Source organism: Garra rufa, chromosome 3 (genome assembly GCF_049309525.1).
Source record: "Garra rufa chromosome 3, GarRuf1.0, whole genome shotgun sequence".
NCBI lineage: Eukaryota > Metazoa > Chordata > Actinopteri > Cypriniformes > Cyprinidae > Garra > Garra rufa.
In genome coordinates, this window is record NC_133363.1 from 40,101,370 (window position 1) to 40,117,329 (window position 15,960).

Below are 15,960 nucleotides of genomic sequence, written 5' to 3' on the forward strand. Positions count from 1 at the left end.
ATGACTCCCCAAACCTTCACTGACTGTGGACACTTCACACTGGACTTTAAGCAGCTTGACTTTTGTGCCTCTCTGGTCTTCCTCCAGACTCTGGGACCTTGATTTCTAAATGAAATGCAAAATTTGCTTTCGTCTGACCACTCGGCAACAGACCAGTACTTTTTCTCTTTAGCCCAGCCCAGACGCTTCTGACATTGTTTTTGGTTCAGGAGTGTCTTGACGCATAATCAAGCTTTTTGGGGATGATGATTTTATTTTCCAGCAGGATTTGGCACCTGCCCACAAAGCCAAAACTAGCAGTACCTGGTTTAATAGCCATGGAATAACTGTACTTGATTGGCCGGCAAACTCGCCTGACTTAAACCCCATTGGAAATCTATGGGGTATTGTCAAAAGGAAGATGAGGGAACAGAGTAGGGCTGCACGATTAATCGAACGATGTTGTGAGGCACGTTTAGTCAATGAAGCCGGTACTTTGATTAGTAGTAAATCTCCATCACGTGCGTTCAGCTGGAGCGGCAATTAATACACAGAGAAGTAAATCACTGACAAGCTATGCCAAATCGCGTTCAAAATCGCATTCGATTGAGCGCGATTTGGCGTAGCTTGTCGGTGATTTACGTCTCTGAACGCTCCAGCTGAACGCAGCTGAATGCACGTGATGGAGATTTACTACTAATCAAAGTACCGGCTTCATTGACTAAACGTGCCTCACAACATTGTTCGATTAATCGTGCAGCCCTAGAACAGAGACCCCGAAATGCAGATGAGCTGAAGGCCAATATCAAAGCAACTTGGGCTACCATAACACCTCAACTGTGTCAAAGGCTGATCGCCTCCATGCCACGCCGCCGTGATGCTGGAATTAGTGCAAAAGGAGGCCCAACAAAGTACTGAGGACATAATACAATACATTACACACTTTTCAGAAAGGCCAACATGCGTTTAAGATCTTTTTTTTTTATTGGGCACATGAAATATTCTAATTTTGTGAAATACTGGATTTGTTTTTTTTTTGTCTTTAATCCATAATCATTAAAATTGCAACAAATAAAGGCTTGAAATATTTCCCTTTGTGTGTAGTGAACTAATATACAAGTTTCACTTTTTGAAACAAATTATTGAAATAAATGGACTTTCCCTCGATATTCTAATTTTTCGGCACATACCTGTATACTAGATAGGCCTACTATCTAACATTATTGTATTATTCTAAAAATGTCTAACAAAGGCAAACACTGTCAGCTTAAATAGATTTTAGACTTTACAAATACCAATTATTCATTTTTGCAAACAACATTTTAGCTTTATAGTTAATATAACATGCACTATTTACACATAACAAATAGGATTTTATACATGAAAATATAAGCTTCTCTATCATATTTGTGGGTCCATGATATAAAATAAAAAATAATGATATCAAAGTACCCTAAACAGACCTTTGAGCATTAGTTATGTGCAGTGTTGGGTGTAACGCGTTACTGTAATAATATTACTTTTTTCAGTAACTAGTAGTGTAAGGCATTACTCGTCTGAAAAAAGTAATATTATTACAGTTTTCCCGAGCTAGTTACTTGCGTTACATTTGCCAGTAGCACCTTCCTCCCTTCATCACACACAAGGCACACGACAACACAGAGAACAGAAGGGAAGGGGAGGGGGGCGTGAATGGAACAGTGATTGGTCTGGGTTTGGCACGAGGTATCATTAAATTACCATCACCGATTGGTCGACACCCGGCAGCCAGCAGCAGAGCGGCACTTGCAAATAGAGACCTGCAAACCCGCGGGACCCAACGCAACAGAGTGCGGCGCGGGACAAAACTTGATGGGCAAGTGCGTGTGCTGGTGCGGGCGGGTAGAGACTCGTGTGTGTGGGATGCGGGAAATTAAAATGATTCGCGGGACTTCCGCAATATAGAAATATCTAAACATAAAATATCTAAAAAATAAAAAAATGTTATTCATCTATTGCACAAAAGCAGCAAGAACAACATATATGATTAGTAAGCGCAAGAATAGGCAGTTTCGATTTAAAATCGAATGTTTTAAAATGTAGCCATCTGCTGATTTATGGAACGCATCGCCAATCAATGGTGTTTAAGATAGAATTCACTCACTGCTCAAAAGTTTTGAACAGTGCTGAATATTGCGTGCTTACGAATCACAACACACAAAGTGTAGACATTTATGAAAGATGAATTGTGCATAATATCCATTGTGTTATAAGAGCTTTATGAGATCGCGTATGCACTGAGATGTCAGCTTTAAAGGAGCTTTGTTTGTTTGCATTCTGCCGTGGATGCACGCAGTAGGTCATGTTTGCTTTTTTGTTAAGAATAACAGTGGTTTGTGTAAGAAAAAAGTAACTAGTAATATAACTAGTTACTTTCTCCAGGGAGTAATAAAGTAAAGTAAGGGATTACTATTTTTGAGAGTAATATGTAATATATTACTTTTTTGAGTAACTAACCCCAACACTGGTTATGTGACGTACAAACACACCTTGGCTCATGTATATCAGGAAACACGGAAGTAGGTGAAAGGTCACCAATTCATTCCCCTGCAAACAAACACATTACCGCCTCCAGCGTTACGACAGCACGTACCCAAACAAACCCTGTAGTTGCCATGAAATAGAAACCAAACCAAAAACAAGATTTATTGTCTTTATTTAAACTTGCTAGCTAAATATGCATCTGTCTTGTTGTTTCCGGGTATTATTAGCACTCGTTCTCATTGTAGCACGCTTTAGTAAATGATCCATGGAGCAGCTGAATAAAGGAAGTCTACACTAGAGGTTTTCATTCATAAAATATTACACACGCCATGAGGAAATCACCAGTATGACGCTTAAAACAAACAACGACGAAAAGCGATCTTTCATTCATCTGCCTTTTACAAGCGAACGTCCCGTATAGTAAATGGAGCCCAGACACTAAATGTCACTTTCGTTATTTACATTTGATGAGACGTAAGGAAACATAAAAACGGCATATGGCACTTACCGTGAAGACGCAGGTAAGGTGGGCTCGGTTATTTCAGCCTTATATAGCGCTGAGAAGCGTGAGAACTCACCGCGCTGAAAGTGGGTGAAGGGTCATATGCACTGTAGCGCTGCTGCTGCACACACACACTGTAGCCACTGGATCTGACACTTCGCCAAAATTACGTGCAGCTTTGCTCGACAACTGTTCTGTTCCATGCTTGTTTTTGTAACTACATTTTATCTAGGGTAGTCATGTGGACATACTATACTGTTTACTATACTACTTTACTGCACACGATGTAAATAATAATATATTAATTATATATCAGTTAAAATAATTACATATATGAGCAGGTACACAATTCTAGTAATTCAGTCATTCTTGAGACATGGGACAAAACATGTCCAGCAAATATAACTGCCATTAGTTTTAAAAATAAAACATATTTTCAATTGTAAATGTTATGGGGATTAATAATAGAATGTATTTAACACAATTATCCCCTTCAATTTAATTGTATGATTATTATGTGAAATCTATGACACAGCTTACATCTAAAACAGTGTGTCCACAGAGAAGGGTTTATTCATTCATATGCAAAAAAAAAAAAATGGATAAAAAAGGTTGTTTTTCAGTGAGATGTGTTTAATAATGTTTTGAAGTTGTGTTCTTTTTGTCAACACCGTCAGACATTAATAAAAATGTAATAAAATCAGGGAATATCATGGGCAGCTGTCACTCTAAAGGACCCCCTTGCCACAGTCCTCTTCTGCAGAGTGCATCAATGTCACACAGGCTCTGCTAAGTTTTATAGTTTTAGAATATTTTAATTCTAATGTTAATATTTCCTGTGTCACAACCATGATATGTCAACACCATCTTCCAATTTCTGAGGAAATTATTTGAAATATTTAGATAATTTTATTCTCCTGAAGCAGGTTCCATTAGCCTCTAGCATCAACAGAACATGAATTTGTTTTGTGAAAGAAATGGCAAATTTGTCACCACCGTAAGATCTTATGTTCCAATGATATATCAAAATACTTAAATGTGACTCTTGAATAGAAGCTTTATAAACTATAACACACACACACACTGCTTGTTGTGGTTGTTTTAATGCAGTAATTCATTGATTCAATGTATTTGATAGTTAAAATTACTACAAATTCAGGTTTTGGTCACCACCGTCAGATGTGTCAACTCCGTCAGTTCTGTCACCTCCGTCAGATGAATAATTTGATGATATTTCATTATGATATTTTATATTTGTTGTGGAATTGTTGGTCACATGTGAAAGTGTAATGTGTCTATTAACATGAGAATGTGTTTTGAAACGTTAAAAACATCTAGAAAGCTGATAAAGTTAAATTTAATTACACAGTCCAAGTTAAAAAACACATTTAAAAAAAAAATTGGGAGGTTGTATAAAAGCATAGCTCAGTAGCTTAGTACATATAATACGTACATGTAGTTTGCTTTGTTGGAGTACAAGGTTTTATTTTTTTCAATTTTGCAATTTTACCAATATTTCAAGTGTTATTTGTGAGCTTTGTTGTATTTTTAATAAACAAAAAATTTTTATAAAAGGCAAAAAATGTATTATAATGATAGTTAAGGATTCATTAGTTTGGACATACATTGAACCGAAAACTATCATAACATCTTAGTTGATAATTCAGTATACTTTATTTTTGACAATAAATGCCATGTTTCGGTAGTGACTGCTCATTTTCTGTAGTGACAGTAACCTAAAAATTTGCATAACTGGACTAAAAAAAAATTAATTTTCCCCAAATAAAGGATTATGTGTTCCCTATTTTTTGTGACCGTTTTGGTTTACCAATTTTATGGGATAACACCCAAAAAAGACGTCACTACCGAAACTTTACCAAATGTTTAGATTGTGACTGTTTCGGTAGTGACAATTTTATGGGATAACACCCAGCCCCCTAAAAACATGTCACAACCGAAATTTTACCAAATGCTTTTTGTCAATACTGTTTCCGCATTGACAATTTTATGGGATAACACCCAACCCCCCAAAAAACATGTCACAATCGAAATTTTACCAAATGCTTTTTGTCGATACTGTTTCCGCATTGACAATTTTATGGGATAAAACCTAAAAAATAAATGTCACTACCAATTTTTTGGGATAACACCCCCCTCTAAAAAAACTAACATGTCACTACTGAAACTTTACCAAATGTTTCGATTGTGACTGTTTTGGTAGTGACCATTTTATGGCATAACACCCCCCAAAACACAAAGATGTCACTACCGAAACTTCACCAAAAAAAAAAAAAAAAAACCCAAAGATGTCAGTCATGACTGTTTCAGGATGGGTGACAATTTTATAGGATAACTCTAAAAAAAAAAAACAAAGATGTCACTACCGAAACTAACCGAAATAACACCAAATGTTTCAGTTTTGACTGTTTTAGATACTTTTGAACCTAACTCAAAGATGCTATTCAGCACATGGTTAGCTACACTGTAACCGATTTTTGTAATTTGAACAGTATTTTACTGTAATATCTACAGTAAGATACTGTAAAATGTATATACAGTATTTTACTGTAAACTGCAAAGGATTATGGGAAAATATATGATCACTACTGTAATTCTCCACTACTGTAAATCCGTTTACAGTAGTGAACTTGCCCGCGAAAAATTGACCAATGGCAAGGGAGATTTTTTTTTCTCCTGTTGAGAGGAAGTGGCGGTAAAAAGGACAAAAGAGAAATGTTGCATCAATAACACGACAAAAAGGTTAGTATATTATTTCTGTTTTATGAAAAACTGAACAATTTTAATTTGTTTTCACTTGTTAACAGCAAACTAACAATATTCATCGTGTTTTTCATGTCGGTAGCCTTTTTTTTCTGACTGGCGGCCGGGGCGCCGCCATAACGGTGAAAACATGGACTGGTGAGTAAATTAAGGTGACCTATATTAGTCGAAATAAACTTTATTTAAACTGAGAAACACGTTTGTATATTCGGCTGCCCTTTAATGCAAGTCTGACGAGCCCTTACTCAAGCTTAACAGCAAACTGAGGTGAAATACTGAGGTAAAGTGCGTTAAGCAACACCACTGTTTCTGTGGAGATTTTAAACTGTATTTTCAAGCCCTTCTTTTGCTTGTTATTTTCAAGTTTCTGGTCTGGATGTCGTCTGTAACGTCGGAGCGCGGAGGTGTATTTTGGATTAGTGATGGGATTTATGGCTCTTTGAGGGGATCCGGATCTTTGTGATCCGTTCCTTTCAAAGAGCCGTTCAAAAGAACGGCTCTTTTGGCTCTTTTTAAATATTAAGTCAGTTTTATGAAGCCAGCTTGGGGGCATCTCAGTTTATCCTTGAAATAATCACTGGGAGGAATGATGAGGTGAGATTTGTAGTCAAATAATTAAAACTCAGATATCACACACCAATATCTGAGTTTGAATTATTCTGAAATATTGATTATTACCTCATTTGTCATGTGTGGACTATATAGGGTTGCACAACATCCCTCTGCTTAGACAGTGACATCACTATTTTGGATCTACCTTTAGTACAAAGTGTGTTGCTGCGCCCCAATTCGCATAATTATACTATGCCCTTAAAGTATGTACTCTTTTTGTGAGGAAAAAGTACATACTTTTGAGTATGTAGCAGAATAGTAGGCAAGCTTTGGGACATACTACTTCGTCTGTTGCTTAGTTACCTAAATCCTGTCACTGTTTAAACTGCCCTGTCAGTTAATATTATCTACATTTCGTTTAATTTGATTTCCTACCGTATTAGAGAGAAATTAAAAGGCACATTCTTGTACGAGTCTTTTAGGCCGAGAACTTTGCTCGTGTATGCATAATGATGCATTTAAAAGTTAATGACCAAACCTATCATTATAAAAGTTCATAATGTTGCTGCACATGAAATATACCATGGATAACATTAAATAAATATTTTTCATTAGGTTACACATTGATATTTATCACTAAAACCCCTTTCTCTACCTGTCCGTTGGTCGCGCTTATCCGCCATGTTTGTAGTTTTTTAACACTTTTTATGTGTGTTTGTAGTCCTAATCGGATCCTCGTTCACCGGGCAATGTGTTGTGGGCAATATTAGCCGTTAGAGTGTGCATTGATCCACACTTCGTAATCTTAAATTAAGTAGTAGACCATCCGGGAATAATTTGTGTGCATCTGTGTGAAACACGCATAGGAAAAAAGAACGACAGAAAGAACGGCTCCCACCCAGCCGCGAACCGGCTCCCATCGTTCATGTTTATGAGCCGTTCAAAAGAATCGGTTCGTTCGCGAACGTCACAACTCTATTTTGGATCTTCTTCTGTGAATGACTGCCATAGTATCAACGATAATGAACTGGTAAGCTAATAATGTCAGTAAGCCGAAGTTGACAAACTTAACGTTAGTCACAGAGCAGCATAATATCTTTTAAACGCTGCCTCTTTATAGCTGGCAAGGTAATTCTCTTCAAATGATGTTTAAGTAAGAAATGTGTGTATGAATGTCGTATGTAACTTTATAGACGGTCCCTTCAGTGACAGACGTGACATAAACAGCGCGCTAACATGAAACACTGAGGTAAAACTGAACACCGCGGTTAACTGCATCTTTTGTGTTTTATTTTCAAGTTTGTGGTCTTGTGGTCATGTCGTCTGCATCGGAGGTGTATTAGAGTCTTTTCTGGTGATTGCCGTCGTCGCGGTGCAAACAACAGGTGAGCTTCCCCTTTCATCAATTTAACTAAGTTAATGTTAACGTTACTAAATTAGCCAAATTAGCCACAGGCTGCTGTTCTCCACTGACTTGCAGAACAGAACAGGTTAACCTTTTAAAGAGAGTAACGGGCTAGCAATATATTAATATAACAAGTTTTGCTAATAAATATTATAAATGTTTATTTTATTAAAAATGTAGATTTTATTACTGTACAGTAGTTGTCTTTTCTGATCATAAACTATAGTAACACTAAAAGGGTGTTGTGACACTGTCTGTTACAGGAGATTTCTCCAAGCACTAACTGGATGCTGACCATCAGGGGCAGAATCATCATACAGCCAGCTGTCCATTTTACAGACATGCAGAATCAGGTAACCCAAAACATTTTTGTTTTACATTGCATTTACATTCATGCATTTTTCAGATGCTTTTATCCTAAGCAAGTTATATTGTATTTAAAGTACACATTTGAAAGGTATTTATTTCCGGGGAATGTTTTTTATTACCATGTCTTGTCACATCAAGATTGAGTTTGCATGCACATTAAAATTATTTCTATTAAACCAGCATTTAAACAGCAAAATGCAGCTGCTTCAGGTATCTTTAACTTACTGTAACCTTTAAATTCATAATAGCAATCTTACCGTCTGTCAATTTAGATTATTGTTACTGTAAAGCAACAATTAGAGATTTTTAATCATAGTAGGCTTATTATATGCACAGACTTTCTAGGAAACACACGTTTAGAATGTTTATATGAATAGATTGGTTAGCATTTAGCATGGTCTGTGGCAGACTTTTGAGTGTCAGGGCAACAAAATTCAATAAACAAGAATGTAATATTAAGTGATTTAAATCATGAAGAAAGTATTGTCTTTTTGCTCCATTTAGTAAAAACGATTCTTAACAAAGCCATGTTGTGCATCTCTGCACACAGCAGTGTTTCATTACTGAATGAATTTACCTTTTTTAAACACCTAGAATCAGTGACTTACTGACCCATTCATAAAATTATTTATAAAAAATTTCAAGAAAAAGTTTCTTCAGTTTTTTTTCTTACTACTGCGTTCGTATGTAGTATATCATTTTTTTTTAAAATGCATACAGCACCAAGTTTGACAGTTGAGGCAAATTCTTTAAACACTGTTTTTCTTGTGCTTGCAGGTTTGTTCAGACAGTCAACCTTTGTGGCAGCAAATGCATTGACAGTCACAGATCAGATGGACTTCTGGAAAGAGGGTGCAAACAACAAGCATCAGCCTGAATCCCATTCTGCCGTTTCTCATCAGAGAGCTTGTCAACTTTGACTCAAAACTACTAAAATTTAACACAACACAAACACATTTTTACTGTATGATTTTATTTTATTTACACTACCAGACAAAGCTTTTGAACAGTAAGATTTTAAATGTTTTTAAAGAAGGTCTCTTCTGCTCACTAAGCCTGCATTCATTTGATCCAAAGTACAGCAAACACAGTACACTTTTGAACCATTTTTATTATTTAAAATAACTGTTTTCTTTTTGAATATATTTTAAAATGTAATTTATTGCTGTGATCAAACCTTAATTTTAGCATCATTACTGCAGTCACATGATCCTTCAGAAATCATTCTAATAATTTGATTTTCTGCTCAAAAACTATTATTATGATGTTGCTGAAATTATTATAATGCTAAAATACATTTTTTTTCAGGTTTCTTTGATGAATAGAAAGTTCAGATAAACAGCATTTATCTGAAACAGAAATAGTTTGTAACATTATGAATGTCTTTATTATCACTTTTGATCAATTTAAATCATCCTTGCTAAATAATATCTTTCTATTCATCAAAGAATCCTGAAAAATCTAAAAATTAAATAATGTTTATCAGCATACTAGAATGATTTCTGAAGGATCATGTGATACTGAAGACGAGTAATGATGCTGAAAATTCAGCTTTGATCAGAGGAATAAATTAAATTTGGATCAAATTAATGCAGGCTTGGTAAGCAGAAGAGAATTCTTTAAAAAAATCTTAGTGTTCAAAAACTTATGACTGGTAGTGTACTTACTTATTTTTGCTTTTCAGTATGTGTATGTTTGCCATGATACAAAGTCTCTGTACTTTTAAAAAGAAAATGTTCAACAATTAAAAAGAATATTATCAGAACTAATGCTTATGAGTTATTGTGATTTTTATGGGGTTGGGGTGGTAAAAATCTTGAATTACAGTGCTGTAGGTTAATTGGATTGTTTTTACAGGTAAAAAATGTTTAAAATAAATGAAAATAAACTCTATAGTACTGATACTGTAATTGAAAATACAGTAAAAATACTGTAATTGAAGATACAGTAAAAACACTGTAAATTAAATTACAGTAAAAATAATGTAAATGAAATTACAGTAAAAATACTGTAAATTAAATTACAGTAAAGACCTTTTAGTACTGTAAATGCACTTACAGTATTAATACTGTAAACATTTTTACAGTAACTTACTGGCATCCAGCTGCCAGTAAGTTACTGTAAAATTTACAGCAAACTTTTTACAGTGTATAGTAGCACAGTTCTGAACATATAAAAACTAAATGTTATGGAATAACTCCCAAAAAAGTGTACTTAATTGCAGAAAAATTGTGTTTGGTGGTGACATTTTTTAAAGTTACATAGATTTTTCAGACTTTTGAAGACATTTTCCTCAAAATGATGGGATCTACTCACACCATGTAGCTATGAGAGAGAGGGACACAGGAATATTTTCTGTTCATAAAATTAGAGGTGTAATTAAAATCAGTCTCAGCCAATGTTTCAGCAGTGACATGAAAATGCAGGACACATTTTTACATAAAGTTTCATAATTTACAAAGAGAATATAAAATAAATATATTTTTGAATTTCACTTTAAAAAAAAAAAAAAAAAAATATATATATATATATATATATATATATATATATATATATATATATTTTTTTTTTTTTCTTTTTTTTTTTTGAAAACAACAATGGAATAAAATGCAAAAATATTTTCAATATCGTTTTGAAAGTTGAAATTGAAAGGTTAGGGTTCGGGTTCGGGACAGCCACCTCCCAAATGCAAGTAACCACTAAATGATCATGTTTTATATTAAGCTTACTGATATTTTAAATATTATTGTGGGTTTCAATACATTTGGTTATGGGACTGCAGTTTGGACCAATTCTGTAGCATGGCCCATATATAATTATATATACTTTTGGATGTCTTTTGGAGAGCACTTTATAAGCCACCGTTAACTAAAAGAGCTTGAGATTTACAGTGGCGAATTCTGCATGGTATTATTGCTGTTAATGCTTTTATTTCTGTTTTAAATCCAGATGTTAGTAGTGAATGTATCTTTTGTTTTCAGAGAGAGACTGTTTTTCATGCCTTTGCATATTGTCCAAGACTTAAGCCTTTACTTGAGGGTTTGCAACATTTTTTTAATTGTTTTAATGAGGAGTTTTCCGTGCATACTTTTATTTTGGGTTTTAAATATGTTCAGAAACATCAAAGTGAATGCCAGTTGTTAAACTTCATTTTGGGTACAGCCAAAATGGCCATTTACGTTAGTAGGCGGGATAAAATTGAGCAGAATCTTGAATGTGCTGTTGAGAAGGTGTTTACCGCTATGATAAAATCGAGGCTTTTAATTGATTTTCATTTTTATAAAGCTATGGACTCTTTAAATGTTTTTGAAAAAATATGGTGTCATAGAGGAGCTTTGTGTTCTATATTTGAAAATCAACTTTATTTTGCACCATGTTTATAAAATGATGGACTTTTTGTGAAAACTGGTTTATGTGACCAATTCTTTTGTTAAATAAAGATGTTTGAAAATTCAAAAAAAATTTCTCTCTCTCTCTCTCTCTCTCTTTATCACACACACACACAAACTGAGAGATCACCCACTACTGCAACAGTTATTCTGGTTGTCTTGTAATGCATGTTTATGAGGCAGAGGTTTGTGTCTTCCAACAGCTGTTTCAGTGTTTTAACATGAAAAAAAAGTGACACCTGCATATACTTAGAGACTCTAAACATATACAGGTGTCACTTTGCATCAACCATGTGTATACGAATGAATTTATCACAAAGTATAGTTTTATGCCAAAAAATGTTCTCACTGTGACTTCAATTATAATGTGTTATCTCAATATAATTATTGGGCACTTGGCAAATTTTAAGTTTTGAGGCCTCTAAAAAGTTTTGACATCAGTGTTGCAATTAGAAGCTCAAATAAAACTCACACAATAAATGTGTGATCCAAACAACTTTATTTAGAATACATATTTGCGAAACAAACCAAAATACATTAAACTCAAGATCCAGATGAGTCCAATTTGCAGTGTTGGGAAGGTTAATTTAGAAATGTAATAGGTTACAGAATACCCTATTTAAGTTACCCTATTTAAAATGTAATAAGTAGTGTAACCATTTAAAATTATTTTATTAAAGTAATGTAACCTACATTTACATTTGATTATATTTTGATTACTTTTCAAAAATTCTAATGAATGTTTTCAACTGTTAATTTTGAAACATTTACAGCAGGCAGGGTTAACCTTACAGTAAGTATTCAACAAAATCCTTCATCTCTTGAATTAAGATTAACATAATTTCATTTTAAAGCACAGCCAATGCAAAAACAGACTCCAGCACCTGTTTTCACGTTGAGATTGGTTTGATTGTTGATTTTTTACATTTCCAGCACTGGAATGTATTTTTATCACCTGCCATAGTAACTCTCAGACAGATTGTAACCTAAAGCTTTCGGTGGCAATGTGATGTAATTGGCAGATGTGCTTCACTGCAAAATTCAAACAAGAGAACCAATCAAAGGCATCAGAATAGCATTGCTTTACTAAACGACTTTTAAAACAGGCAAAGCAGCAAATTGGTAGAATTTAACGTACCCTAGCTTTTTGCAGAAAATATTCAGATGTAACCCCCTTTGTAAATGTTAACATTTTCTCAATAACTATTATAGATTACAGTTACATTTATTTTGTCATTAAATTACGTAACGCTATTACATAACTAGTTACCCCCCAACACAAAATTGTAAATGAATCATTTAGTGAATCGGATCAAGCAGTACACACACATACACAAACTATCTTGAAGATTTTTATTACAAAAAGGAATATACACAACATATATCTCAGGAATGGAACTACACATGGTAGAACGCTTCAAGTCCAATAATCCTGCCCGCAGTCATCTTGGTTTGTCTGGAATATGTCATCCCAGATGGTCCTTTTCCCATTACTTCTCAGAGGATTACAAGAGTACTCAATGCAACACGTACAGTTTCATAAAATGAATACAGTTACGCTTTTTCATAAATATAAACACTCACAGTTTAATATTTTAAAAGCTCATTATAAAATATATAGATTTCTTAGGGCACACAAAACATAATTACATGTACAAAGAAGAGCAAATGTGTTTTTGTTCCTCCGAGTGTATCATAGGAAAGCAAAAATAATAAAAATGTATGTTTTTAATATGTTCATGCCATTATCTTTTGGAGGATTGTCAGACTGAATGCTTAAAAACTGTTCCAAGTACATGCTCTTATATAACCTAACTATGAATACGACAGCTGACGTTTGTACAATGAAAACTATATTCTTTCTGTTTAACCAACATGAATTTTCTCCGAAACATTCAAGTAATGCCAATGCAAATGAGCAAATGTTTCCACAAATACACCCCACGTCATTATCTGAGAAAATAGTGAGCAACTCAACGCTGACTCTAACTCAGTGTTATGTCTCCTCTGAGGTGCAAATGTCATTAATGACTACAACTCTATGGCAGTAATATTGCCAAGTTTAAAACATTTATTGGCTGTCCATCATGTAGGACTGCTGCTATTAAGTGAATACTGGCTTTCATTTATTGCACAAAATAGCTGCATCACTTGTGCCGAGTTGCTACAGAGAAATAACATTTATTCCTTCAAAATAAGTAGTATACTGTTACGTTACTAGTACTTAGTTTTGGTAGAAAATCCAATTTGGTAGTGATTTAATATAATTCACATTTAATATTATTTATTTTCTGTTTATTTTCCTAATTTTTCCAGTGAATTCTATTGGGATCGATGGTTTAGACATTAACTATTCACTTCTGACTAGTATGTGTTTGCTGGTATAGTCCAGTTTTAATAGTAACTATTCACTATGTACTTAAGTATGTGACCCTGGACCACAAGCACAGTCATAAATAGCACAGGTATATTTGTAGCAATAGCCAAAAATACATTGTATAGGTCAAAATAATATCATTATGATATTAAGTAAAGATCATGTTCCATGAAGATATTTTGTATATTTCCTACTGTAAATATATCAAAACTTAATTTCTGAGTTACATGCATTGCTAAAAACGTAATTTGGACAACTTTAAAGGTGATTTTCTAAATATTTAGATTTTTTTTTTTTTTTTGCACCCTCAAATTCCAGATTTTTAAATAGTTGTATCCCAGACATCAATGGAAAGCTTATATTTAGCTTTCAATTTCCCTTATGACTGGTTTTGTGGTCCAAGGTCACATACACATTACAGTTTCAATTTCACTAACTGAATAGCCTACATACAAACTACCTATTTATTAGACCAGTGTGTGTTCTGTAACTGAGATAGTAACTAGGATCGACACTAATGTCTCAATAAACACGTGCAATAAAGCTACAGTACTTTTATATCAGGACAATAGGAATAGTTACTAGTAACTTTAGGCTAATATGGCAAGAAAAACGTTTGTTTTTAAGTAAACTGAAAAAGATAACATTGGCTGGAATTAGCTAGTTACTAAAAACAATCAAATTACTACTTAATTTGAAGGAATTACTGGTAAAATGCCTTGCCGTAGACAGATTGAGATTTGCCTGCGTACTGAAAACAGACAACAGTCTTCTACACCTTCATATACTCGTTCTTCAGGCGGCTTAACCGGGTCCCGTGACTCCGGATGATGAGTGACAGCAACTCGTGCTTGTCCTTCAGTCCCAGTGAGATGTCCAGTGTCTCTTTCAACACGTCGCGCGTGTGCACGATCATGTTGAGGAAGTCGTCGCTGATTTTGTGCTCCTCTTTTAGTTCGTTTTCCTGGCTCTGTTTGAACTTAACCTCTAGCTCCAGAAGAGACTTCTCGGAGTTAGAAAACGCCTCGCTGATCTGGGTCGTCTCCCGCCTCAGGTATTTCCCATAGCTGTCCTCTCCGTCCAGGTCGAAGGAGATGCTCTTCCCGATGCCCTCGAGCACCCGCGCGGCGTCCTCGATGTGCCGCTTAATGATGATAAAATCGTCCCGGATCACTGAGTCCTGGTCCTCGTCCAGGGTGCATTTGCGATTGTCGGTCATTTTAAACAGCATCTGACATTTCTCGGGGTCGTCGTTATCTTCGTAGAAGCCGTCCGGCACGAAATAATGATGAAAGGTGCCGTTGGACATCTCCGGTTGTAAGGGTCCCGAAAAGAAAGCCCCTCCGAGGCGCAATGAGACCAGACAGGCTATCAGTAGGAACAGAGGGGAAGCCATCCTACCCACTCTGCCTTATCACACAGTCTGTACTACCTTCAGCTCTGCTGCTCAATCTTTAGACAAGCCCCCCTGCTCCAGCCCCACACATGTCCAGAGCACGAAATGCCGAGCAATCCCGACACGAAATGGCTAAATCACACAGAATCGTCCTTAGTTTGTGATTGCAACTTTCCTGTTCGCTTTTCTACCTGTTTTTTTGTTGTTGTTGTTGCTAAATCAAAAGGCGTAAGCCACATAGACCCTCGCCGTGTCTGTCGTTGTGTCTGTTTCAACATCTGGGCCGTTCAGACTCTGTGCTAGGTTTAGATAATAATACCCCCGGTCAGACTCTCAAATTACAAGCCCGTCACTCCTTTACTTAAAAGGCAGCAGACATTACAGGGGTTGCCATTAAAGACCACGAGTTTGCAAGAAAGCCTGAAAGCTACAAAACACTATTTATAATTTGGCTGGACGTTAGAATAAACTAAATCAAAGTGTTGCCGAAAAATACAGCTTGCATTTATTAAGAACACGTTAAATTTAATTCTAAACTTAATTCATAAATTGAATTATCTAACCCTAACTCATAAAAATCGTGAAAATGTGGAGAATTTACTTTTTGTATTTAGGCTGCTCTATTTTTCATGAAAAACAACTGTTTTCGCAGTACTGTCCATTTCAGAGTAAAGGCAGAACTGTGTT

General features: G+C 35.1%; 2 protein-coding genes and 1 long non-coding RNA gene across 3 annotated transcripts in view; 1 reads left to right on the plus strand and 2 right to left on the minus strand.

The window, feature by feature from the left end:
- Positions 1-3,137, minus strand: part of bbox1 (butyrobetaine (gamma), 2-oxoglutarate dioxygenase (gamma-butyrobetaine hydroxylase) 1) — a 25,082-nt gene extending 21,945 nt beyond the window's left edge. Inside the window, exon 1 of the mRNA XM_073837056.1 lies at positions 3,011-3,137. The gene's annotated coding sequence lies outside the window, so the exon portion shown is untranslated. The remainder of the gene's footprint in view (positions 1-3,010) is intronic.
- A 4,417-nt stretch (positions 3,138-7,554) lies between these two features.
- Positions 7,555-9,863, plus strand: LOC141330804 (uncharacterized). Its single transcript, XR_012355199.1, has 3 exons — positions 7,555-7,722; positions 8,006-8,095; positions 8,889-9,863. It is a non-coding gene; the product is annotated as an uncharacterized lncRNA (long non-coding RNA).
- Positions 9,864-12,839: 2,976 nt separating this feature from the next.
- fibinb (fin bud initiation factor b) lies at positions 12,840-15,540 on the minus strand. Its single transcript, XM_073837057.1, has one exon. The coding sequence runs from the start codon at positions 15,271-15,273 to the stop codon at positions 14,650-14,652; it is 624 nt and encodes a 207-aa protein (XP_073693158.1). The 5' UTR covers positions 15,274-15,540; the 3' UTR covers positions 12,840-14,649.
- Between the last annotated feature and the right edge of the window lie 420 nt (positions 15,541-15,960).

Coding starts and splice junctions, on each gene's coding strand:
- fibinb (XM_073837057.1), bottom strand. CDS start 15,273: ATGGCTTCCCCTCTGTTCCTACTGATAGCCTGTCTGGTCTCATTGCGC.